This window comes from Scyliorhinus torazame, chromosome 9 (genome assembly GCF_047496885.1).
Source record: "Scyliorhinus torazame isolate Kashiwa2021f chromosome 9, sScyTor2.1, whole genome shotgun sequence".
Taxonomy (NCBI): domain Eukaryota; kingdom Metazoa; phylum Chordata; class Chondrichthyes; order Carcharhiniformes; family Scyliorhinidae; genus Scyliorhinus; species Scyliorhinus torazame.
The window spans coordinates 178,102,204-178,128,158 of NC_092715.1; the positions used below are offsets into that span (position 1 = coordinate 178,102,204).

General features: G+C 52.5%; 1 protein-coding gene across 1 annotated transcript in view; it reads right to left on the reverse strand.

Moving 5' to 3' along the window:
* The window catches only part of LOC140429605 (A disintegrin and metalloproteinase with thrombospondin motifs 19-like), a 789,098-nt gene that overhangs the window by 752,526 nt on the left and 10,617 nt on the right, over nt 1-25,955 (reverse strand). Inside the window, exon 3 of the mRNA XM_072516849.1 lies at nt 8,873-9,035. Coding sequence (XP_072372950.1) covers nt 8,873-9,035 — 163 coding nt within the window. The remainder of the gene's footprint in view (nt 1-8,872; nt 9,036-25,955) is intronic.

The window sequence follows — 25,955 nt, forward strand, 5'->3', positions numbered from 1 at the left end:
GGCCACGGGTGGCGATAGAAGGGGCATGGTCTGTGGCAGCTCCACGAAGTCACTATCAGGAACCAGTGGAGGACCTGGTGTCTGTGTACGGTTCCGTTGCGAGCGTGGAAGGAGGCGAAGGGCTCACCGATTGCGCCTACGCACGGATCCATCCGGCATGCGTACCAGGAACGAGCGGGGAGCCACGCGTCGGAGAACTTCGGCAGGTGCTGACCGGCCACCATCTGGTAGATGAATGCGGACTTTGTCTCCAGGGGCCAGGGGGGGGGGGGGAAGATCAGTTGCCCTTGTGTCGTACAAATTCTTCTGGCGATCACGCTGCAGTTGCATCTTATGCAGTACCGGAGCATGGTCTGTTGTTGGTGCCAGGATGGAAGGCACAGTTGTTCTGAGGGTGCGACCCATCAGCAGCTGTGCTGGCGAGAGACCCGTGGCTAGCGGGGCCGATCGATAGGCCAGCAGGGCGAGGTGAAAGTCCGATCCGGCAGCAGCAGCCTTGCAGAGGAGCCGCTTGGCAATGTGAACGCCCTTCTCCGCCTTTCCATTGGACTGGGGATGCAGAGGGCTGGACGTCACGTGTGTGAAGCCATATGAGGCGGCAAAGGACGACCATTCCTGGCTGGCGAAACAGGGCCCATTGTCCGACATGACAGTCATCGGAATGCCGTGGCGAGCAAAGGTGTCTTTGCAGGCCTTGATGACAGCAGACGATGTCAGATCGTGTAGGTGTATGACTTCTGGGTAATTGGAGAAGTAGTCCACTATGATAACATAGTCCATGCCAAGCGCGTGAAATAGGCCAACACCCACCTTTGCCCAGGGGGACGTCACCAGCTCATGGGGCAGAAGCGTCTCAGGAGGTTGCGCCGGCTGAAACCTTTGGCAGGTTGTGCAACTGAGCACCATATTGGCAATATCGTCACTGATGCCCGGCCAGTATACCACCTCTCGGGCCCTCCGTCTGCACTTCTCGACCCCCAAGTGGCCTTCGTGTATTTGATTGAGAACCAGCTGGCGCATACTGTGCGGAATGACGATCCTGTCTAGCTTCAGAAGGATCCCATCAACGATGGCTAGGTCGTCCCGTACATTATAGAACTGCGGGCACTGCCCTTTGAGCCATCCTCCCGTCATGTGGCGCATCACTCGCTGTAAAAGGGGGTCGGCCGCTGTCTCTCTGCGTATGCGGGACAGACTGGAGTCGTCAGCTGGCAGATTTGCCGCTGTCAAGGCCACCTGTGCCTCGACCTGACATACGAACCCCTCCGCATCTGGTGGTGTACTCACTGCTCGGGATAGGGCATCCGCCACGATGAGGTCTTTCCCTGGAGTGTAGACCAGTTGGAAGTCATACCTCCTGAGTTTAAGTAGGATGCGCTGGAGGCGAGGGGTCATGTCGTTCAGGTCCTTGTTTATTATGTTGACCAGGGGGCGGTGGTCAGTTTCGACCGTGAATCGTGGAAGACCATATACATAATCGTGGAACTTGTCCAAACCAGTTAGCAAGCCCAGGCATTCTTTTTCGATGTGCGCGTAGCGCTGCTCTGTGGGGGTCAAAGCCCGTAATGCATAGGCAACCGGGGCCCATGACGACGTGTCATCCCTCTGCAGGAGCACTGCTCCAATGCCGGATTGGCTGGCATCAGTTGAGATTTTGGTGGGACGAGACGTGTCGAAGAACGCCAACACTGGTGCCGTGGCAAGTTTGTGTTTGAGCTTCTCCCATTCCAGCTGGTGTGTATGTTGCCACTGGAACTCTGCAGATTTTTTTACGAGATGGTGCAGAGCCGTTGTGTGGGAGGCAAGGTTGGGAATGAATTTCCCGAGGAAGTTGACCATGCCAAGGAATCGTAGTACAGCCTTCTTGTCGGCCGGCCGCGGCATGGCTGTGATGGCGCTCACCTTGTCTGCATCCGGACGGACCCCTGACCAGGAGATGTGGTCCCCCAGGAACTTCAATTCGGTCTGGTCACAGGCACACTTGGCTCGGTTGAGGCGCAGGCCATTTTCCCGTATGCGGGCAAAAACGCGTTGGAGACGATGTATGTGCTCCTGCGGTGTGGTGGACCAGATGATGACATCGTCCACATATACGCGCACCCCTTCGATGCCTTCCATCATCTTCTCCATGATTCTGTGGAAGGCCTCGGATGCCGAGATGATGCTAAATGGCATCCAGTTGTAGCAGAATCTGCCGAAAGGGGTGTTAAAGGTGCATAGCTTTCGGCTGGACGGGTCCAGTTGGATCTGCCAAAATCCTTTAGAAGCATCCAGTTTGGTGAATATCTTGGCTTGGGCCATTTCACTGGTGATCTCCTCCCGTTTAGGTATGGGATAATGTTCACGCATAATGTTATTATGTAGGTCTTTAGGGTCTTTACAGATGCAGAGCTCGCCAGAGGGCTTCTTGACACACACCATGGAGCTGACCCATGGCATGGGCTCCGTGACCCTGGATAGGACCCCTTGGTCCTGGAGATCCTGCAGCTGCAGTTTGAGGCGGTCATTAAGTGGCGCAGGAACCCTGCGAGGTGCGTGAACGACTGGGATGGCGTCCGGTTTGAGGCGAATTTTGTATGTGTATGGCAGTGTTCCCATGCCTTCAAACGCCTGCTGGTTGTGGGCGAGGAGCGATTGGAGCTGTGCGTTGAACTCAGCATCCGGGAAGTCAGATGTGTCGTCTGGAGAGAGAGACAGAATTCACTGTACAAGGTGGAGAGCCTTACATGCCTGTGCGCCCAGCAAGGAATCCTTCGATGAGCCAACTATTTCAAATGAGAGTGTGGCCGTGTGCGTTTTGTGTGTCACCTGGAGCTGGCAGGATCCCATGGCCGGGATAACGTTCCCGTTATAGTCAACCATCTTGCACCGGGATGGCTGGATAGGTGGTTTGGCCTTCATGGCATGGAATGCTGAATATGCTATGAGGTTGGCGGATGCGCCAGTGTCCAGGCGGAAAGTGATCTGCGATCGGTTGACCGTCAGGGTGGCACTCCATTCATCGGCCGGATTGATGGTGTTGACGCGGTTCACATCAATGACCGCAACCCGGAAGGCATCTTGGTCATCTGTGTCGTTGGGTTGGATGTCCTGATGTGTGGGCTGGACGGTCCGCATGTGTCTGCGAGGTTGTCGGAGATGTGGAGGATCGATCGGTTGAACCGTTCGACAGTAGGCAGCGTAGTGGCCCATCCTGCCACAGCATAGGCAGTCGGTTTTTTGCAGGACATTGCCCTTTTAAATGTGCAGCTCCACAGTTGCCGCACATCATGACGTCACGGCGTTCGTTACGCCACTGCGCATGCGCAGTTCGGTCTTGCATCGGGCATGCCTGCGCAGTGCGTCCCTCGATGTTGCCGTTGGTTTTGGCACGCACAAGCGCGGGAGACCTCGAAAAGCGCGCGAAACGGCCGCCCTCATCCGGGCCGCGGGCCGGGAGAAACTCGATTGCCTGGATGCGTTCGGCCTCGTGGGCAGCCTGGCTTGCCGATTCGATCGCTAGGGATCCCCTCCGTGCCGATTCGGTCGCCTGAAATTGGGCAAAGCGGCTGGTCGCATTTTCATGGAGGACACAGGCTTCCACCGCAGATGTTAAGGTCAGGCCTTTAATGTTAGAAGCTGCAGGCGTAGGCCACTGGAGGCAACGCCAAAAACGATCTGGTCCCGGATCATGGACTCTGAGGTGTTGCCGTAACCGCAGGACTGCGCGAGTATGCGGAGGTGCGTCAGAAAGGGTTGAAAGAGCTCATCCTTACCTTGGGTTGCTGAAAGATATACCTCTCAAAGCTTTCATTGACCTCAACGTTTAAGTGCTGGTCGAGCTTGAGGAGGACCGTGTCATATTTGGATTGGTTCTCGCCTTCCGCGAAATCCAAGGAGTTGTATACATCGATGGCGTGCTGACCTGCGATGGTGAGGAGCATGGCAATCTTTGTTTCATCCGAGGCACCCTGTTTTTCATTGGCTCGCATGTACAGTTCGAATCGCTGCTTGAAGAGCTTCCAATTGGTACCCAGGTTCCCAGCGACTTGCAACGGCTGCGGTTTGTTGTGGGTGTCCATGGCTCAGGATGGCAGATTTGCTGGCAGGTATCGATCCACTCACTGGTATCATGTGGTGTTGGGTGCTCTGAGGTACAGATGAACCAACACGGTTGCGATTGGTACAGCGCAGTTTTATTCCAACTTGTTATTTACAGATCTGTCTTGGTACTCCGCACGTGGTGACTCTCTGAGTGTGTTGTTAATCCGGTCCTGTCCTTGTCCTGGTCTCCAGATGGACTGACGATCTGCGATCTGACGATCTACGAAGGTGTCGTGTTTCTTGTCTTATACTGTCTCTGTCCTTGTCTGTGATTGGCTGTCGTGTTATGTGTGCAAATTGGTCTGTTGGTCTGTCTATCATGATGTGTGTGTTTGAATATCATGACAGCCATTACCAGCCAGTTATTGTTTTATTTATTCTGCTAAATACCTTGGGTGGGATTTTATGGCCCATCCTGCTGGCAGAATCTTCCCGTCTCGCCCAAGGTCACTCAAAATGCCGTATACATCGGCGGGACTGGAAGATTCTGTTGCCATCCGGAGTGGGTGAGGGGGGCAGGATTCTGCCACTAGTCTTGGTTGTGGTTCACTAACGTTCCATATGTCCTATGCTCATGATCAAATTAAATACTATGCTGACAACAATAGCTTCTCCATAGTTTAAAGATCTGATCGTGTTTCCCCTTAACAATCCCACCCATTCAGGAAGGGTTTCACTCACATTAAAGTGGCATATTAGTCAACATTTACTTTGCATTTTCATAATCAGGGATTTCTCATTTAACACACAAATTCGGAGAAATTTCTTCTCACTTAATCTTTGGAATTCTCACCCCAGGGAGCAGGGGTGGGGTGCGGGTGATCATTTAATATATTCACGGCGGAGTTAGACAGACTTCTGATCGATGAGCGAATCAAGGGTTATGGGTGACTGATCAAGACGTCTTTGGTTAATGAAGAGATTGGACTTGTTTTAAGGGTTTGGGCGAGATTCCGGTTTTGAGCAGATCTTTAGGCAGGTTTATACAGGTCTGTAGAAATGTATCAGGAGAGAGTCAAAATTACTCATGACAAAAAAGATGAAAATAACAAAAAGAGACATTTGACGGCAGATAGAGAGAGATAGAGGCTGGGATTTTGCACCCCATTTTCGACAGGCGAAAATAGAGGTGAGGTTGGAGAATCAAACGGGAGTCTCCAAACGACCTTTAAACTGCCGGGATTTCCCATTGAGAACATTCCCACTAATCCTGCCATGAAAGATCAAGCACCCCATTACCATACACATCTTAATATAATTAACGGCTTCCCCGCTCTATTATCCCCCCACTTTAGGATTCTTCTGTCCAACGTGACATCACGTTGGCATGGTTCACAACAGATTTTGACCAATGGGAACCTTGCGAAGAGAACCCCACGAGGGTGTACATAAATACATAGTACATAGTATTCCGCCCCTGCCGAAAAAACGTCACTGGAGAATCCGGCAGCCAGCGTCGGGGCGGGGCTCACAACTTAACTCTGGCGGGGCAAGCTACGGTGTATTAGCTTTTATTGGTAGAGGGATTGAGTTTCGGAGCCATGATATCATGTTGCAGCTGTACAAAACTCTGGTGCGGCCGCATTTGGAGTATTGCGTGCAATTCTGGTCGCCGCATTATAGGAAGGATGTGGAAGCATTGGAGCGGGTGCAGAGGAGATTTACCAGAATGTTGCCTGGTATGGAGGGAAGATCTTAGTAGGAAAGGCTGAGGGACTTGAGGCTGTTTTCGTTAGAGAGAAGAAGGTTAAGAGGTGAGTTAATTGAGGCATACAAGATGATCAGAGGATTGGATAGGGTGGGCAGTGAGAGCCTTCTTCCTCGGATGGTGATGTCTAGCACGAGGGGACATAGCTTTAAGTTGAGGGGAGATAGATATGACAGATGTCAGAGGTAGGTTCTTTACTCAGAGAGTCGTAAGGGCGTGGAATGCCCTGCCTGCAACAGTAGTGGACTCGCCAACACTAAGGGCATTCAAATGGTCATTGGATAGGCATATGGACGATAGGGGAATAGTGTAGATGGGCTTTAGATTGGTTTCACAGGTCGGCGCAACATTGAGGGCCGAAGGGCCTGTACTGTGCTGTAATGTTCTATGTTCTATGTTCTAACCCCCAAGGGGAGGGGGGAGGAAAAGAGCTTCATGCCCGGGCTGTACCCTGGCACTGTCAGGGAGCACAGCCGGGGGAGAGAGGGATTCCCTGACAAGGAGTGAGGGGGAGGAGAGGGGGGGTATTGTTGTGCATGGGGGGTATAGGGGTTCCTTGTCTGTGTCTGTGAGGGGGAACCTCTATCTTATTACTGGTGGGCAGGCTCATTCAAAGCTTGCCCCACCAGAGTTAAGTTGTGAGTCCCGCCCCGACGCCGGCTGCTGGATTCTCTGCCGACGGTTTTTCGGCGGGGGCGGGAATCACGTCACGCCAGTCGGGGTCCGTTGGCAGAGGCCCCCCGGCGATTCTCCGCCCCGCGATGAGCCGAGCGGCCGCCCGTTTTCGGCCAGTGGAGAAATTGATTTAGTCTTTAATTTGGGCGGGTAAAGGGGGTAGGATTTAGAAGACAGTCCTCCAGAGGGATTAGAAGTTCCGGGGGCTTGGTGTTGTCGAGCCCGATATATTATTATTGGGCAGCAAATGCGGAGAAGGTCTTGGGGTGATGTGGGAATCCTGAGGCTGTATGGGGAAGGAATCAGGTCGTGTTGGGAGTCGGGATTAAGGGTATTTTTTAAATTTGTTCTTGGGACGTGGGCATTGATGGCAGGATGAGCATTTATTGCCCATCCCTAATTGCCCTTGAGGGGGAAGTTAAGAGTGAACCATATTGCTGTGGGTCTGCAGTCACATATAGGCCAGACCAGTAAAGGACAGCAGATTTCCTTCCCTAAAGCACGTTAGTGATGTCCTCGCTGCCGTTCTCTCTGGGGAAGTATTCAGTAAACTCGGTGGTGGTCTCCACACTGAAGATATGGAGACAGTTTCGGCAACACTTTAAATTGGGGATAGTATCGAAGTTGGCGCCGATTGGTGAGAACCATTTGTTTGAGCCGGTGAGGCTAGGTTTAGGGGATGGGAGGAGAAGAGGTGGAAGGGGTGAAGGACTTGTTTTGGGGCTTTCACAGGTGGATGTTTTCAGATACCTACAGGTTCGCAACTTTGCAAAAAGGATCTTCCCGACATTCCCTGTGGTGCCTCTATCCTCGTGTGGGAGAGGGTTTTGTTGCTGGCAGGGCTGGAGGAGGGGAGCACGTTGGGGACTTATGGTAGAATTATGGTGGAAGAGGTAATGTCTGTGGAGCGGGTGAACACCAAGTTGTAGGAGGAGTTGGAGATGGAGGATGAGGTTTAGTATGAGGCTCTGTGTAGGGTGAATGCAACGTCATCATGTGTGAGGTTAGGGTTGCTACAGCTTGACCAAATCCAAAATGTTTATTTTTTCGGTGTGGGGGATGAGTGCGAGAGGTGTAGAAGGGGCCCGGCTAATCATGTGCACATGTTCCGGTCGAGTCCTAAGCTTGTGGGGTTCTGGATCTCCTTTTTTAGCACCATGCCAGCGATTCTACAAATTGAACTGAAGCCCTGTCCCTTAAGAGGCCATATTTGGGGTGTCGGACCTGCCGGAGTTGCAGGCAGAGGTGGGGGCGGATGTCCTGGCCTTCGCCTCGCTGATTGCTCGAAGGCAGGTGCTGCTCAGGTGGAGGTCAGCTTCTCCATCCAGTGCCTCGACATGGCTGGGGGAACTTATGGCGTCCTTATATCTCATAATATCTCAAGAGAGTTAAGTACACGGTGAGAAGGCCAATTGAGGGGTTCTACCGGAGATGGTAGCCGATTATTCAGTAATTTAAACAGCTGGTCACCATTAGTTGTTAGGTAAGGGAGGGATGGGAGGGGGAAATAAGGGAGAAGGGGGTTTCGATTGGTGTCGTGTCACATGGGGGGATTCCGTTTTTTTATTCAGAAAATCATCGAGTCCTTACAGTGCAGAAGGAGGTCATTAGGCCCATCGAGTCTGCACTGGCCCTCTCTTCACCTCGGCCTACCCCCCCAGCCCCATCCCAGTAACCTCACCTAATCTTTTGTACACTAGTGGGCAATTTAGCATGGGCAATCCACCTAACCTGCACATCTTTGGACTGTGGGAGGAAACCGGAGCATCCGGAGGAAACCCACGCAGACGCGGGGGGAGCGTGCAAACTCCACATGGACAGTCACCCAAGGTCGGAATTGAACCCAGGTCCCTGGCGCTGTGAGGTAGCAGTGCTAACCACTGTGCCACCGTAAATAAAAATACTTTTTTAAAAAATCAATGTTTCTTCATGATATATCACTAATACTTCAATATATACCTTCACAAAAGAAGTACTGATGGAAAAGATGAGCCAACGATACTTTACTATACCAGGCATTATAAAATTGTTGGTGGCACTGATTAAATTTAATCCAAGAAACACGTGACACTTTATACCTTTCTGACTGCGGTTTTGGAGTCTAAGCAAATACTGAAACCAAAATAGTAATGTCACCCCTGAGCTATAACAAAAACAAAATTAACAGTTGTAAATGGAAACTACTATTGGTAATCTTAGCAAATGAACTCTTAACATGTCTGAATGACATTTTATGTTTGAATGACATTCCGTGGCCGTCATCCGCCAACATTGCGACGTGTAATTTCAGGGCCACGAAGCACAATGTGATATGTGCTAAAGTCAAGCTGTACTGACCCTCAAATATGCATTTCTATTGTGAATCCGTTGACATAAACCTTGGGAAACATTTCAAAAAATATATACCTGTATAAACACCACACAATGGTTGTGACGCCTGTTTCTCTGCTGATTTTTCATCCATTGACCGTTTCCTCCTGTATACACGGTGAGCGTATCCTGTTACAGCCAAGGTGTGATTCAGAGGTTCAATAAATATAAATTCTTCATTAATCTGAATAAATCCCATCTAGAAAATATAAAAAGGAAAAGAAAGTTCAAAATCTACCTTTTGCGTATCTGTGAATCTGCTGAATTCGCACAGTAACTTAATTGCAGTGTTAATGTAAGCCTTCTTGTGACACTAAGATTATTATTATTACTAATGCACATTTTAGACAAACGTCAATGTATGATTGGGTGGCAATGCGTGTCAAATTCCTGTCATTTGAATGTCAAGACTTAAGCTTGAAGCTAATCCAGACAAACGGGATAAAAGTCTCCTTCTTCTCTATGGCAGCTGTTATGGAGCATAGGTTAAATAAGTTTGTACGGTCTAAATTTGCTTCTCAAAGCACACAAGTCTGTGATATAAAATTGACCCGAAATTGAAATGCCACACTGGAACAGCAGGAGGTGTTCTGCTGCAGCTTAGATGGGTCAGGACAATGAAAGAGAATTCTCCCTTTTAATTGACCCATGTCATACCTGACCTGCATTGCCTTGATTTTGTCAAAGATTGACTAGCGGAAAAATGTTGCATTCTCCAGCTTGTTAATTCCTCACTTTGATGGATATACTGGTATTCTCCACTTTATTTCCCAGGCTGATTACAAACATCAAGTAGCCCACACGGCAATCTTTCAAAATGTCTCCTTCAATTCCCGGAACGTACAGCAAGATCAATATAGCATTATCAGCAGCAACTATATAAAACCTATCCAAATATATTTAAATAACCAAGGCACAAAGCTATTTCAGTCAATAATATGACATGGTTACATGATAACCTATGAAACACATAGAGCATATATAATTATACATGATTTGTAATAGTCACTGATAAGGCCATCAATTCAAAGATTTCAAGGTGACTATTTTTGGCTACTATAATTAACACAGAGTTAAAGGATTTAATATGTGAAGCTCTGTAGCGTCATAGAAATAAACTGACATTTGCTTAACAGTTCAAAAATAAAGAAATGCTGTCTTCTAATGTGATAGTTTTATTGGAAAAATCAAGATGTTTCTTCAACTTATTTTTCACCATTTTTATAATATACTCACTTCTACCTTCCCAGCACCTTGTTGTCTTTCACCAGTTATAAGCGCATGACTTCCTCATCGACTCACAGGAAGCATGCTGTTTCGAACTTTACTACTGATACCCCCTCATTACATTTTCTGGTCTTCCACTGTCAAACATTTCATCGAGTGGTCCATCCAGCAAATGATGAAATTCAAATCTTAGAAACAGCAGCATATGAATGGTAGTTGGCTGCATTTTGAACTCCCTTTCCCTCAATGGGTTGGATGGTCTACTGTTGTATCTATAGCGCCACGGAGAAGTAATTAATCTGCATGTCCAAAGGCCATTCTAGAATTAACTCAATTTGTGAGTCCAATGTTGATTTTGGTGAAGGTCACCAAGGCAATGTATTCTGCACATAAGTTTGCACCTTGCACAGCACATACAGTATGGATAGAAAGAACCAAATTGCATTATTTGGGGAAAGGTACGGATATGACATTGCAGTCACCAGAGGAACATAAAAATATTAGGGATAGTCAGCATGGCTTTGTGAAGGGTAGGTCATGCCTCACAAACCTTATCGAGTTCTTTGAGAAGGTGACTGAACAGGTAGACGAGGGTAGAGCAGTTGATGTGGTGTATATGGATTTCAGCAAAGCGTTTGATAAGGTTCCCCACGGTAGGCTATTGCAGAAAATACGGAGGCTGGGGATTGAGGGTGATTTAGAGATGTGGATCAGAAATTGGCTAGCTGAAAGAAGACAGAGGGTGGTGGTTGATGGGAAATGTTCAGAATGGAGTTCAGTCACAAGTGGAGTACCACAAGGATCTGTTCTGGGGCCGTTGCTGTTTGTCATTTTTATCAATGACCTAGAGGAAGGCGCAGAAGGGTGGGTGAGTAAAATTGCAGAAGATACTAAAGTCGGTGGTGTTGTCGATAGTGTGGAAGGATGTAGCAGGTTACAGAGGGATATAGATAAGCTGCAGAGCTGGGCTGAGAGGTGGCAAATGGAGTTTAATGTAGAGAAGTGTGAGGTGATTCACTTTGGAAGGAATCACAGGAATGTGGAATATTTGGCTAATGGTAAAGTTCTTGAAAGTGTGGATGAGCAGAGGGATCTAGGTGTCCATGTACATAGATCCCTGAAAGTTGCCACCCAGGTTGATAGGGGTGTGAAGAAGGCCTATGGAGTGTTGGCCTTTATTGGTAGAGGGATTGAGTTCTGGAGTCAGGAGGTCATGTTGCAGCTGTACAGAACTCTGGTACGGCCGCATTTGGAGTATTGCGTACATTTCTGGTCACCGCATTATAGGAAGGACGTGGAGGCTTTGGAGCGGGTGCAGAGGAGATTTACCAGGATGTTGCCTGGTATGGAGGGAAAATCTTATGAGGAAAGGCTGATGGACTTGAGGTTGTTTTCGTTGGAGAGAAGAAGGTTAAGAGGAGACTTAATAGCGGATGGAAATGGCTGGCACGAGGGAACATAGCTTTAAACTGAGGGGTAATAGATATAGGACAGAGGTCAGAGGTAGGTTCTTTACGCAAAGAGTAGTGAGGCCGTGGAATGCCCTACCTGCTACAGTAGTGAACTCGCCAACATTAAGGGTATTTAAAAGTTTATTGGATAAACATATGGATGATAATGGTATAATGTAGGTTAGGTGGCTTTTGTTTCGGTGCAACATCGTGGGCCGAAGGGCCTGTACTGTGCTGTATTGTTCTATGTTCTTTGTTCTATACCAAAGTTAACCACTGGGTGGTGTCTCCTGTAGCCAACACTTATCAAAACCGTGTTGAATTGGGAGAGGTGGAGTTGTAAATCAGCCAATGTAGCCTGTTTAATCAGACTAAAAAATCAACTGCAATTAATTTTAAGCAGTTTTGATCTCCACACCAAATATTTGTGCTGTATCATTCCAACTTATAGCGATATTCACAACACCATGACCAGAATTTTATGCTGCCTCCCAGCGGATTTTGAGGCAGGGGAGAGGGGGAGGGGAGTGTGACATTGCATGGACAGGATTCTTCCCAGCTTCCTGCCCACCTGTCCTGGTTGCAATTTTACACTGAGGTGGTCTTGGATGAGAAGGCCGCCCTAACCCCAATTAAGGCCCATAAGTGACCTCCTGCCCACCCTAAATTTTGACACTGATGATGGGGGAGATTGGAAAAAACAAAGTTTATTCTCAGGTATATAAATAGTGGCCATTAGAAGGCCCCTTCTGACTGGGGGAGCCCTCCCCTTAAGCCCGGATGACTTTCAGAACTTTCCCTCCTACCCTCAGCACTGCCCTGAGCATATCCCCGAGACCCCAATTAATCCCCTCATGACCCCCGAGATGATCCCTATCCTCCCTGCCGGGAGGAACTGGAGAATCTGCCAGCCAATTTGGTGGACGGCATCTCTTCAAGGCAGGACTTCCTCCTGGGTGAGGCACCACCTTATGCCAATCTACGTTCGTTTTGGTCTTCTATTTTGGAACATGGCCATGAGTTCCTCATGTGAACTTGCTGTGCACAATGTAGCCCCTCCCTCCCCAGCACCCCAAAACAAAACAAAAAGAAAAATTAGCAGAATTATGTCGGAAAGGATAGAAACAAAAATATTGGGCTGGATTCTTTGTTGCCTGACGCTTGATATTGTAATCGGTGATCGGGCAGAGAATCGACTTCAACGCCCAAATCGGGGCCGGCACCGGTTTGACGCCATCAGCCATGCCCTGCCCCCTTGGAAATGGCATCATCGCGCTGCGCGCCGCCGCCGTTGCAACAGCGTTAGCACGTCATCATCCGGCCCTCCCATGATGCTCCGCCCTCGATGGGCCAAATTCCCAACGACATGGGAAATGTGTGGTCTCAGACTTGTAGGAACCCGATGTGGCGGGTTGAGGACTGTGTCCAGCACCGCTACACTTGGCCGCGATCTGTGCCACTGGCCGAGGAGGGGGAGGGGGGGGGGGGGGCTTTCGCGAAGGTTGGGGGGACTGGTGGGGGATGGCCAGGGGTTGGGCTGTAGGGTCGCAGATGGCGGGTCGGGTCCGTGCTCAGCTGGTGCATTGTGATCCAGTCCATTGTGTTTATCCTGCAAATTAATTTACAGCATGTCAAAATTGCCAAGCATGATCAAATCACTTTAGAGAGACCGTCTTTGCCTAGTATTAGCATGCGAGTGTGGGTTGAAGATAATGGCCTCAAATGACTTGGTCGGCTTTACTATCCCATCAACAATGGCAATCTCCATTACGAACACTCAACAATTAATTAAATAAATCGGATTGGATTTGTTTATTGTCATGTGTACCGAGATAGTGAAAAGTATTGTTCTGCTACAGTCCAGACAGATCATTCCATACATGAAAAGAAAATACATAGGGCAAACATAAATACATAATGTAAATACATAGACACTGGCATCGGGCAAAGAATACGGAATGCACTACTACTCAGTAGTGAAGATGTGTGAAGAGATCAGATCAGTCCATAAGAGGGTCATTCAGGAGTCCGGAACCAGCGGGGAAGAAGCTGTTTTTGAATCTGTTCGTGCGTGTTCTCAGACTTTTGTATCTCCTGCCCGATGGAAGAAGTTGGAAGAGTGAATAAGCCGAGTGGGAGGGTCTTTGATTATGCTGCCCACTTCCTCAAAACAGTCGGAGGTGTAGGCAGAGTCAATGGATGGGAGGCGGTATTGGACTGGGCGGTGTTCATGATTCTCTGTAGTTTCTCATCGTCTTGGGCCCAGCAGTTGCCATACCAGGCCATGATGCAGCCAGATAAGATGTTTTCTATGGTGCATCTGTAAACATTGATAAGAGTCAAGGTGGACATGCCAAATTTCCTTAGTTTCCTGAGGAAGTATAGGCGCTGTTGTGCTTTCTTGGTCGCAGCGTCGACGTGGGTGGACCAGGACATATTGTTGGCAATGTGCACACATAGGAATTTGAAGCTGTCAACATCTGAAATAAACAAGCTAGTATCCATAATGGTGACCGTGAAACTGTTGGATTCTGGTACAAATCCATCTAATTCACTCATACCCTTAAGTGCTGTACTGTCGGAGGTGCCATCTTTCAGTGAGATATTAAACTGAAACCCCATCTGCCTGCTAGGTGGATGTAAAATATCCCATGATACTATTTTGAAGAAGAACAGGGACGTTATCCCTCCCAGTGTCCTGCTTTGTCACGGGATGCACAAATGCAGGGTTCCCCAAATAACCTTTGAAGGGCTTGGGCTGACTTCAACCTTCCCTCAGGCCTGCAACCGGTCAATGTGGACCACCATAACCATAACCAATTTTTACCCACCTTTCTCAAGAGGCAGGTCAAACTTCAATTGGCAATCCAACAAATAACATTCAATTATTAATATTACATTGACATAAATGACAAAGCTCTTTAAATTTTCTTCCATGTGAAAAAAAAGGTGATAATTTTACTGGCCAGAAACATGGCAGGGGGGCACATTCTAACCGAGGTACACCAGTCCCTGTGGTGACACCGGAAGTGGGTGCCACTTCCACTCTCATACTTTATTCCAGTTCCTGTGCAATTCCAATTAACATTTAAAGTGCTGGCACCATGCACAAAAGGCATGTGCAATTACGTGATGTGCAAAGCTTTTCAGTGGTGAAACCGCAGGTACAGCAGGTACAGGTGGATCACACAAAAGGCTGCTGGACAAACAGGGAGGCTCATGGCCACAACTTTCCTGCCCAAATCCATTGCCATAAACAGAAGACTTATTGAGAGGAGAAGGGTGGCACAGGTGTTTTACAAATGTAAATTTCACTCAACATTGGTTTCACTTTATTTGTGTGTTCATCATTGTTATTTGTTGAGATCAGCTTCATCAGAGAGCTAAATATTCTGGCACACCTCGTGGCTGGCTCACACTTATGGTCACAGTGGAGTTAGGAACATTTCCTTTATTGTGGAAGAAATGATGCAGTATTGCAATCTTTATTGGATGTTTATATGCTGATGTTCAGAATTGTACGCGCCACTCTGTGGGATGTGGCTGAACCTGCAGGCTCAGTTGGTGTCCCCTTCTATGCATTGTAAAGGGCATTGTCCAATATTATTCTTAGTGGGGATAACTGCAATGTTGTCAAAGCCCTCTAAGAACTCTGCCAGCTAACACCCTGAGATGCGCTCACATGCGCCCACATTCCTACTTTGACTGACTGTCCTCATCACCCACATCGCACCCAGGATGGATGGCAGCTGGGCCCTTCCCACTTCACTCCTCTATGACTCCACTCCGAAACACCCTCCGCCTCCCACCCCTGTCTCACCCTTGCTGATCCCAAGCCTCAGAATGACATTTGTCATTCTCCTGCTGCCCCCCATTGTGCCGCAGAGTTCAATAAGGAAAACCGCAGACCATAGACACAACTGCACAAAGCTGAATGTTGCACCCCACCTTTAAATTAACATAAGCCGGGTACCAGGAGATTCTCCTGTGGCACTGACTCAATCTTGAAGGCAGATGTTTGCAAAGTAGAAACCTGCCATGGGTCAGCTTGTGGGCCAATGCACCACAAACAGACCGACGAGTTAATCTCCAAACCTGAACCCACCAGGAAAGTGAAATTTCAGTTCCGAAGTAAATCACCCCATCCACCACATTTCCTGCTCTTGCAGGCTCCATAAAATTCCCCATGGGGTAAAAATCAATTACGAACTGCATTCAAAGGCATAACATTTGACAAACTGTCAATACATGCCCCGACCTGATGCCGGTCCAATACTGGGTCTCATTTAATTTATTGGGTGAGCCGCCATTACCTGTCGTCCCTTCATAGGCAGTTTGTCCACTTTACATGCGCCAGAATGAGGGCGTGGACTTCCGGTTGCGGCTATGCGGAGCTAAGTCGCACATTCGTCAGCTCCCGCAAAAAACAAACTTTTGGGCTCTTTTCAGGGCCCCCAACAGCATTTTTTCAACGTTTCCCGCTGTGGGAAGGAGAGTACAATAGTTCCCCGACAGTATATGGCTTTTACCAGGAGCGGGGCGACTAAAAGAGTGATGGTGGACCCGAAGAAGGTGCGAGGGAAGAGGAACAAAATGGCAGCGGGCGGGGACCAGGCAGCGTGGATGCAGTGGGCGCAGGAGCAACAGGAGGGTATCCAGCGCTGCTTCAGGGAGATTAAAGCGGACCTGCTTGAGCCGATGAAGGTTTCTATCGATAAGCTGCTGGAGACACAGACGGCCGGGTGGCGATCCGCGAGGCCCGACAAAAGAGGAAGAGATCTTAGGCCTGCCGGTAAAGGTGGAGGCGCACGAGGCACTCCACAAGAAATGGCAGGAGCAGTTCGAGGCGATGGAGAATCGGTCGAGGCGGAAGAACTTGCGGATTCTGGGCCTCCCGAAGGGGCTGGAGGGGCCGGACGTGGGGGCCTATGTGGTCACCATGTTGAACTAGCTGATGGCAGTGGTGTCCTTCCAGGGGCCCCTGGAGCTGGAAGGGGCCCATAGAGTGCTGGCGAGGAGGCCCAAGGCTAACGAGCCTCCGCGGGAGGTGCTGGTGCGGTTTCATCGGTTCGCGGATCGGGAGCGTGTGCTCAGGTGGGCCAAGAAGGAGAGCAGCAGCAGGTGGGAGAACGCGGAGGTTCGAATATACCAGGACTGGAGTGCGGAGGTGACGAAGCGGAGGGCTGGGTACAATCGAGCAAAAGCGGTGCTGCACAGGAAGGGGGTGAAGTTTGGCATGTTGCAGCTGGCGCGACTGTGGGTCACCTACAAGGACCGGCACCATTATTTTGAGTCTCCGGAGGAGGCGTGGGCCTTTGTTCAGGCTGAGAAGTTGGACACAGATTGAGGGTCGGGATGGGCATTTGGGGATTGCGGCTGATATGTTACTTTTTGAGGGGGGGTCCTTTGCTCTAGTTTTTGTTTCTTCTTCTTTCTGGTTTGGTGAGGGTGGTTAGGACGGGTTGGGCACTGTTTTGCTTGGGTTGGTCGGGGGTGCTCTTGGAGGGAGGTAAGCAAATGGAACAGGGGTGGATGGCCGGCGGTGAGATGGGCCCCGTGGGGGAGGGGGAGGCCCGAGTCGGGGGTGAGGGGACTGGGCCTGTAAAAGGAGCTGAGGCAGAGGTGGCGGGGACGGGCAGGTGGAAATCGTGGGCTTTTTCCTGCGCTGAACACTGGAGGGGGCGGGGCCGGGGCGGGGAAGCGAGGGTTGTTTCCCGCGCTTGGGTGGAACGGAGAGGTAGAGAGCCTGCGGATGGGGAATGGAAGAGGAGGGTGTGTCACACAATGAGAGGAGTCGAAGGAGAGGCGGGAGTGGCCAGGGTCAGCGGGAGTCAGATGACTTGCGGAAGTGCAATGGGGGAGTAAAGCAGCTAGGATGGGTCCTAGCTGGGTAGGGGGGGGGGGGGGGAGTGGGGGGAAATCGAGTTGCTGCTGCTATGGTCAAGGGGGAGCTGGAGCGAGTGGTGGGGGTCGAGACGGGGGTCTGCTGCTGTGGGGAACGGGCTGGGCGTGGGGTGCGGGCACATGGCTGGCCGGGGAGGGGTTATGGCGAGTTGGAGGGGGAGGGGGGGGTGGTCGCCCCCTGATTCGGCTTTTAACCTGGAATGTAAGGGGACTTAACGGGCCGGTCAAGCGGGCCCGCGTGTTCGCGCACCTGAAGGGGCTGAAGGCGAATGTGGTCATGCTCCAGGAGAAACACCTGAAAGTGTGATTGAGAAAAGGGTGGGTAGGCCAGGTGTTTCATTCGGGGCTGGATGCCAAAAATCGAGGGGTGGCGATCTTGATGGGAAAGAAGGTGTCGTTTGAGGCGTCGAGCATTGTGGCAGACAATGGCGGTAGGTACGTAATGGTTAGTGGTAAGCTGCAGGGAGAGAGGTGCTGGTCAATGTGTATGCCCCGAACTGGGACGATGCGGGTTTTATGTGGCGCATGTTGGGTTGGATCCCAGATATGGAAGTGGGGGGCCTGATAATGGGGGGAGACTTTAACACGGAGTTGGATCCGGCACTGGATCACTCCAGGTCTAGGACGGGTAGGAAGCCGGCGGCTAAGGTGCTGAGGGGGTTTATGGACCAGATGGGAGGGGTGGACCCTTGGAGATTTGCAAGGCCGGGGGCTAGGGAATTTTCATTCTTCTCACATGTCCATAAGGCTTATTCCCGGATCGACTTTTTTATTTTGAGCAGGGCGCTGAGTAGAGGATACTGAGTACTCGGCGACAGCCATTTCGGATCACGCCCCGCATTGGGTGGACTTAGAGCTGGGGGAGGAGAGGGACCAGCGCCCGTTGTGGTGTTTGGAGGTGGGACTGTTGGCAGACGAGGAGGTGAGTGAGCGGGTCCGAGGAAGCATAAAGAGGTACCTGGAGGCCAACAATAACGGGGAAGTCTGAGTGGGGATGGTATGGGAGGCGCTGAAGGCAGTGGTTAGGGGAGAGCTCATCTCTATTAGGGCCCACAAGGAGAGGGGGGAGCAGAGGGAGAGGCTGGTGTGGGAGATGGTGAGGGTAGACAGGAGGTATGCGGAGGTGCCTGAGGAAGGATTGTTGCGGATGAGGTGCAGCCTCCAGGCAAAATTCGACCTGGTGACCACCAGGAAGGCGGAGGTGCAGTGGAGGAAGGCCCAGGGGGCGATTTATGAGTATGGGGAAAAGGCAAGCCGGATGCTGGCACATCAGCTTCGGAAGCGGGACGCAGCTCGGGAGATCGGGAGAGTTGAGGACAGGGGCGGGAGTTTGGTGCGGAGTGGGGTTGGCATCAATGGGGTCTTCAGGGACATCTTTGAGGAATTGTATCAGTCCAAGCCCCCACTGGAGGAGGGAGGGATGGACCGCTTTCTGGACCAATTGAGGTTTCCAAAGGTGGAGGAGGGACTGGTGGCGGGATTGTGGGCCCCAATTGGGATGAAGGAGCTGGCAAAAGGGATAGGGAGCATGCAGGCGGGGAAGGCACCGGGGCCGGATGGATTCCCGGTCGAATACTATGAACATATATGGACCTGTTGGGCCCGTTGCTAGTTAGGACCTTTAATGAGGCAAGGGAGGGGGGGGGGGGGGCTTCGCCCCCGACGATGTCCCGGGCACTGATCTCCTTGATCCTGAAGCGGGACATGGATCCCCTGCAGTTTGGGTCTTACAGGCCGATTTTGTTGCTAGATTTAGCCACGAGGATTGAGGATTGTGTCATCCACGAAGACCAGACGGGGTTTGTGAAGGGGAGGCAGTTGAACGCGAATGTGCGGAGGCTTCTGAACGTTATCATGATGCCGGCGAGGGAGGGGGAGGCGGAGATAGTGGTGGCAATGGACGCTGAGAAAGCCTTCGATAGGGTAGAGTGGGGTACCTGTGGGAGGTGCTGAAGAGGTTTGTGTTTGGAGAGGGGTTTGTCAGGTGGGTCAGGCTATTGTATGAGGTCCCGATGGCGAGTGCGGCCATGAACATGAGGAGGTCTGAGTACTTTCGGTTGCACCGAGGGATGAGGCAGGGGTGTCCCCTGTCCCCCCTGTTCTTCGCACTGGCGATTGAACCCCTGGCTATGGCACTGAGAGAGTCGAGGAACTGGAGGGGGTTGGTGCGAGTTGGGGAGGAACATAGGGTGTCGCTCTATGCGGACGACTTGCTGTTATCTGTGGCGGTCCTGGTGGGGGGAATGCCGGAGGTAATGAGGATCCTCAGGGAATTCGGGGATTTCTCGGTGTGCAAGCTCAACATGGGGAAGAGCGAGTTGTTTGTGGTTCACCCAGGGGACCAGGAGAGGGGGATTGGTGAGCTCCCACTAAAAAGGGCGGAGAGGAGCTTCAGGTATTTGGGGGTCCAGGTGGCCAGGAGCTGGGGGGCCCTGCATAGGCTTAATTTCACAAGGTTGGTGGAGCAAATGGAGGAGGAGTTCAAGAGGTGGGATGCGTTGCTGCTGTCCTTGGCGGGTAGGGTGCAGTCAGTCAAAATGACGGTGCTCCCAAGGTTTTTGTTCCTGTTCCAGTGCCTCCCAGTGTTTATCCCGAAGGCCTTTTTTAGGCGGGTCAACAGGAGCATGATGGGGTTTGTGTGGGCGCGAGGGACTCCAAGGACGAGAAGGATGTTCCTGGAGCGGCATAGAGATAGGGGGGGGCTGGCGCTGCCCAACCTCTGTGGGTACTACTGTGCCGCCAATGCGACAATGGTGCGCAAGTGGGTGATGGAGGGGGAGGGGGCTGCATGGAAGAGGCTGGAGACGGCGTCCTGTGTGGGTACGTGTCTGGGGGTGCTGGCAATGGCGCCGCTGCCGCTCCCTCCAAGGAGATATACCGCGAGCCCGGTAGTAGCGGCTGCCCTCAAAATCTGGGGGCAGTGGCGGCGGCACAGGGGGGAAGTTGGGACCGGTGTGGACCCCAATACGGGGGAACCACCGGTTCGTCCCAGGGGGGACAGATGGAGGGTTTTCATTGTGACACAGGGCAGGGATACGAAGATTGGGAGACCTGTTTGTGGACGGGAAGTTCGCGAGCCTGGGTGTGTTGGAGGAGAAGTATGGGCTCCCCCCGGGGAACACCTTCAGGTACTTACAGGTAAGAGCGTTCGCCAGGCGGCAGGTGGTGGAATTCCCGCGGCTGCTGCCACGCACAGTAAAGACAGGGTGCTTTCGGGGGGATGGGCGGGAGTGGGGAAGATCTCGGAAACTTACCAGGTGATGCAGGAGGAGGAGGAGGCCTCAGTGGTGGAGGTGATAGGTGTGGGAGTATGCATTAGGGGTCATGTGGGACTGTGAAGCCGTGATGTCATTGGCTGACAGATCCCGGGTCCTGGTTGGCTGTTGACCTCGGGCGGAGTATAAGAACCAGGAGTTCTCCCCCGCAGGCCAGTCTGCTACTGAACTGCGGGGAACAAGTCACACTTAATAAAGCCTCATCGACTTCGTCTCTCGTGAGTCTTTGTGCGCTACAATTTATTAAGCGTGCTTAAAAGAACTATGGAGCTCAGGATCATCCCGGAATGCCTGAGGATCAGCCCCAACGCAGTGAATTCAGCAGCAGTTTTCAAACACTGGCAGACTTGTTTCGAGGCCTACCTCAGAACGGCCCCCGGCCGGGTCACAGAAGACCAGAAACTACAGGTCCTGCACTCAAGGGTAAGCCTGGAAATTTTCCCTCTCATCGAAGACGCAGGGGATTTCCAGACGGCGTTCGCAGCACTAAAAAGCATCTATATTCGCCCAGTGAACCAGATCTACGCACGCTACCAACTCGCAACAAGGCGGCAAAGTCCCGGAGAATCGATAGATGAATTCTACGCCGCGCTACTAATTTTGGGACGGGCCTGCAGCTGCCCGCCGGTAAACGCGATGGAACACATGGACATGTTGATGCGTGATGCTTTTGTGGCTGGTATGAACTCTTCCCAAATCCGCCAAAGACTTTTAGAAAAAGAGTCGCTAGGACTCTGAGGCACGGGCCCTTGCAGCCTCACTAGATGTGGCCGCGCGAAACGCCCGCGCCTACGGCTCCGACCGCGCGGCAGCCCCTTGGGCTCCGTGGACCCCCGTCGCGACAAACCCCCCCCCCCCTCCCCCCCCACCCCACAGGCTTGCGCGGTTCAGATGCCAAGTCGTCCCGGGGGAGCCCGCTGCTACTTCTGCGGCCAGGCGAAACACCCCCGGCAGCGCTGCCCGGCCCGCGCAGCGATTTGTAAGAGCTGCGGGAAAAAGGGCCATTTCGCGGCTGTGTGCCGGTCCCGGGAGGTCGCCGCTGTCCCCGGCGAACAAGGATTCCTGCGCGCTTCTAACGCTCCCCAACCCCCCCAACGCCCCATGTACGACCCGCAGGTGCAACCAGTTTGGGTCCTGGCCACCGCTGTCCAGCGCCCCATGTACGACCCGCAGGCGCAACCAGTTTGGGTCCCGGCCACTGCTGTCCCCGGAGAACAAGGCGATCTGTGCATTTCTGACGCTCCCCAACCCCCCCAGCGCCCCATGTGCGACCCGCAGGCGCCGCCATTTTGGGTCCCGGCCACCACAAGGGGAGGAGGGGCGCCGCCATCTTGGGACCCCCCAGACCTGTGCGACGCATGGGGACGGCCATTTTGTCCACCCCCGCCGCCATCTTGTGACCCCCCAGCCATGTGCGATGCATGGGGGCGGCCATTTTGATCACCCCCGCCGCCACCTTGGACAGCAACAACGGACCCCAGTGTCGACGGCTCCACGGGGTTCGAGGAAGACGCTCAAGCACTACGATCACGTCTGGCCTCAATGACGCTGGACCAAGCACGGCCCCGGACGCTCCAGACGACGACAACAACGGTGCTGATAAACGGGCACGAGACACCATGCCTGGTCGACTCCGGGAGCACGGAAAGCTTCATCCACCCCGACACGGTAAGACGCTGTTTTTTGACCATCCGTCCCAGTGCGCAAAAGATTTCCCTAGCTGCAGGATCCCACTCCGTACAGATTAAAGGCTTCTGCATAGTGACCCTAACGGTGCAAGGGAGGGAGTTTAAAAACTACAGGCTCTACGTCCTTCCCCAACTCTGCGCGCCCACATTACTGGGATTAGATTTCCAGTGCAGCCTGCAGAGCCTAACGTTTCAATTCGGCGGCCCAATACCCCCACTCACTATCTGCGGCCTCGCAACCCTCAAGGTTGAGCCCCCATCCTTGTTTGCAAGCCTCACCCCGGATTGCAAACCCGTCACCACTAGGAGCAGACGGTACAGCGCCCAGGACCGGACATTCATTCGGTCCGAAGTCCAGCAGCTACTGAAGGAAGGCATAATCCAGGCCAGCAACAGTCCCTGGAGAGCACAGGTGGTAGTAGTAAAGACAGGGGAGAAGCAAAGGATGGTCATAGACTATAGCCAGACCATCAACAGGTACACACAACTAGATGCGTACCCTCTCCCCCGCATATCCGACATGGTCAATCGGATTGCCCAATATAAGGTCTTCTCCACCGTGGACCTCAAGTCCGCCTACCATCAGCTCCCCATCCGCCCAAGTGACCGCAAGTACACAGCCTTCGAGGCCGGCGGGCGATTATACCACTTCCTAAGGGTCCCATTTGGCGTCACAAACGGGGTCTCGGTCTTCCAACGAGAGATGGACCGAATGGTTGATCAACACGGGTTGCAGGCCACGTTCCCGTACCTCGACAACGTAACCATCTGCGGCTACGATCAGCAGGACCACGACGCCAACCTCCAAAAATTCCTCCAGACCGCTAAAGCCTTGAACCTCACATACAACGAGGACAAGTGCGTGTTTAGCACACACCGGCTAGCCATCTTGGGATATGTAGTGCGCAATGAGATAATAGGCCCCGACCCCGAACGCATGCGCCCCCTCATGGAATTTCCCCTCCCGCACTGCTCAAAAGCCCTAAAACGCTGCCTGGGGTTCTTTTCGTATTACTCCCAGTGGGTCCCCCAGTACGCAGACAAGGCCCGCCCCCTAATACAGACCACGACCTTCCCTCTGTCGACAGAGGCTTGCCAGGCCTTCAGCCTCAAAGCGGATATCGCAAAGGCCACGATGCGCGCCATCGACGAGTCCCTCCCCTTCCAGGTCGAGAGCGACGCCTCCGATGTAGCTCTAGCGGCCACCCTTAACCAAGCGGGCAGGCCCGTGGCCTTTTTCTCCCGAACCCTCCACGCTTCAGAAATCCGCCACTCCTCAGTGGAAAAGGAAGCCCAAGCCACAGTGGAAGCTGTGCGACATTGGAGGCATTACCTGGCCGGCAGGAGATTCACTCTCCTCACCGACCAACGGTCGGTAGCCTTCATGTTCGATAATGCACAGCGGGGCAAAATTAAGAACGACAAGATCTTAAGATGGAGGATCGAGCTCTCCACCTTCAACTATGAGATCATGTACCGTCCCGGAAAGCTGAACGAGCCGTCCGATGCCCTATCCCGCGGCACATGTGCCAACGCACAAATTAACCGCCTCCAAACCCTCCACGAGCACCTCTGCCACCCGGGGGTCACTCGGTTCTACCACTTTATAAAGTCCCGCAACCTCCCCTACTCTGTGGAGGAGGTCCGTACAGTCACAAGGAACTGCCACATCTGCGCAGAGTGCAAACCGCACTTTCAGGCCGGATGGTGCGCACCTGATCAAGGCTTCCCGTCCCTTTGAACGCCTTAGTCTGGATTTCAAAGGGCCCCTCCCCTCCACCGACCGCAACATATACTTCCTGAACGTGGTGGACGAGTACTCCCGTTTCCCCTTCGCCATCCCCTGCCCGGACATGACAGCAGCCACAGTCATTAAAGCCCTTAACACCATATTCACACTGTTCGGTTGCCCCGCATACGTCCACAGCGACAGGGGGTCCTCCTTTATGAGTGACGAGCTGCGCCAGTTCCTGCTCAGCAACAGTATGGCCTCGAGCAGGACGACCAGCTACAACCCCCAGGGGAACGGGCAAGTAGAGAGGGAGAACGGCACGGTCTGGAAGACCGCCCTACTGGCCCTATGGTCCAGGGACCTCCCAGTTTCACGGTGGCAGGAGGTCCTCCCAGACGCTCTCCACTCCATCCGGTCGCTACGGTGTACGAGCACTAACCAAACGCCCCATGAGTGCCTCCTTGTCTTCCCCAGGAAGTCCTCCTCTGGAACGTCGCTGCCGACCTGGCTGGCGGTCCCAGGACCCATCTTGCTCCGAAAACATGTGCGGGCGCACAAGTCGGACCCGTTGGTCGAGAGGGTTCGCCTCCTCCACGCGGACCCGCAGTACGCTTACGTGGAGTACCCCGACGGCCGACAGGACACGGTCTCCCTGCGAGATCTGGCACCCGCCGGCAACACGCACACCCCCCCCGACACCAATCACCCCCTCCCTGCCACCGGCGCACCCCGCGAGCGCCCCCTTCCCGGGAGGATCGGTCCTCCTCGCAGGTCCGACCAGAAGTGAAGCTGAAGCAGAAACCGTAAGGCTCCCGGAGACGACAACACGGGAACAAGCACCATCACCGGGGCCGAGGCGATCGACGAGGACAACCAGACCGCCCGACCGACTCGTGGCATCGATGTAACACTACAATGTTGTGGACTTTAGCGAGAACTCTTTCCTTTTCCCCCTTTTACTGTAAATAGTTCAAAACAAAAAAAAAACCTCTGTACATGCTGTGATGACGTGCAAATGTTTTCCTCCCAGGACCAACCTTGTAAACCCTTACCACCATACGAAGCACCACCCCGCCGGGTTCATTTTTAACAAGGGGTGAATGTGGTAGTATGCATTAGGGGTCATGTGGGACTGTGAAGCCGTGATGTCATTGGCTGACAGATCCCGGGTCCTGGTTGGCTGTTGACCTCTAGCTCCGCCCTGAAGGCGGAGTATAAGAACCAGGAGTTCTCCCCCGCAGGCCAGTCTGCTACTGAACTGCGGGGAACAAGTCACGCTTAATAAAGCCTCATCGACTTCATCTCTATTCGTCTCTCGTGAGTCTTTGTGCGCTACAATAGGTAAGTGGTGGAGGAGTTGGGAGAAGAGATTGAGGAAGGGACGTGGGCAGATGCCCTAGGGAGGGTGAACTCTTCATCTTCGTGCGCGAGGCTCAGCCTCATACAATTTAAGGTGCTGAACAGGGCACACATGACCGGGACAAGGATGAGCCGATTTTTTGGGGGTGAGGACAGGTGTGTTAGGTGCTCAGGGAGCCCAGCAAACCACACCCATATGTTCTGGGCATGCCCAACGCTGGAGGAATTTTGGAAGTGCGTAGCGAGGACGGTGTCGAGGATGGTAGGATCCAGGGTCAAACCGGGCTGGGGGCTCGCAATATTTGGGGTGGCAGAGGAGCCGGGAGTGCAGGAGGCGAAAGAGGCCGGTATTCTGGCCTTTGCGTCCCTGATAGCCCGGCGGAGGATTCTTCTTCAGTGGAAGGACGTGAGGCCCCCAAGCGTGGAATCCTGGATCAACGATATGGCGGGGTTTATTAAGTTGGAGAGGGTGAAATTCGCCTT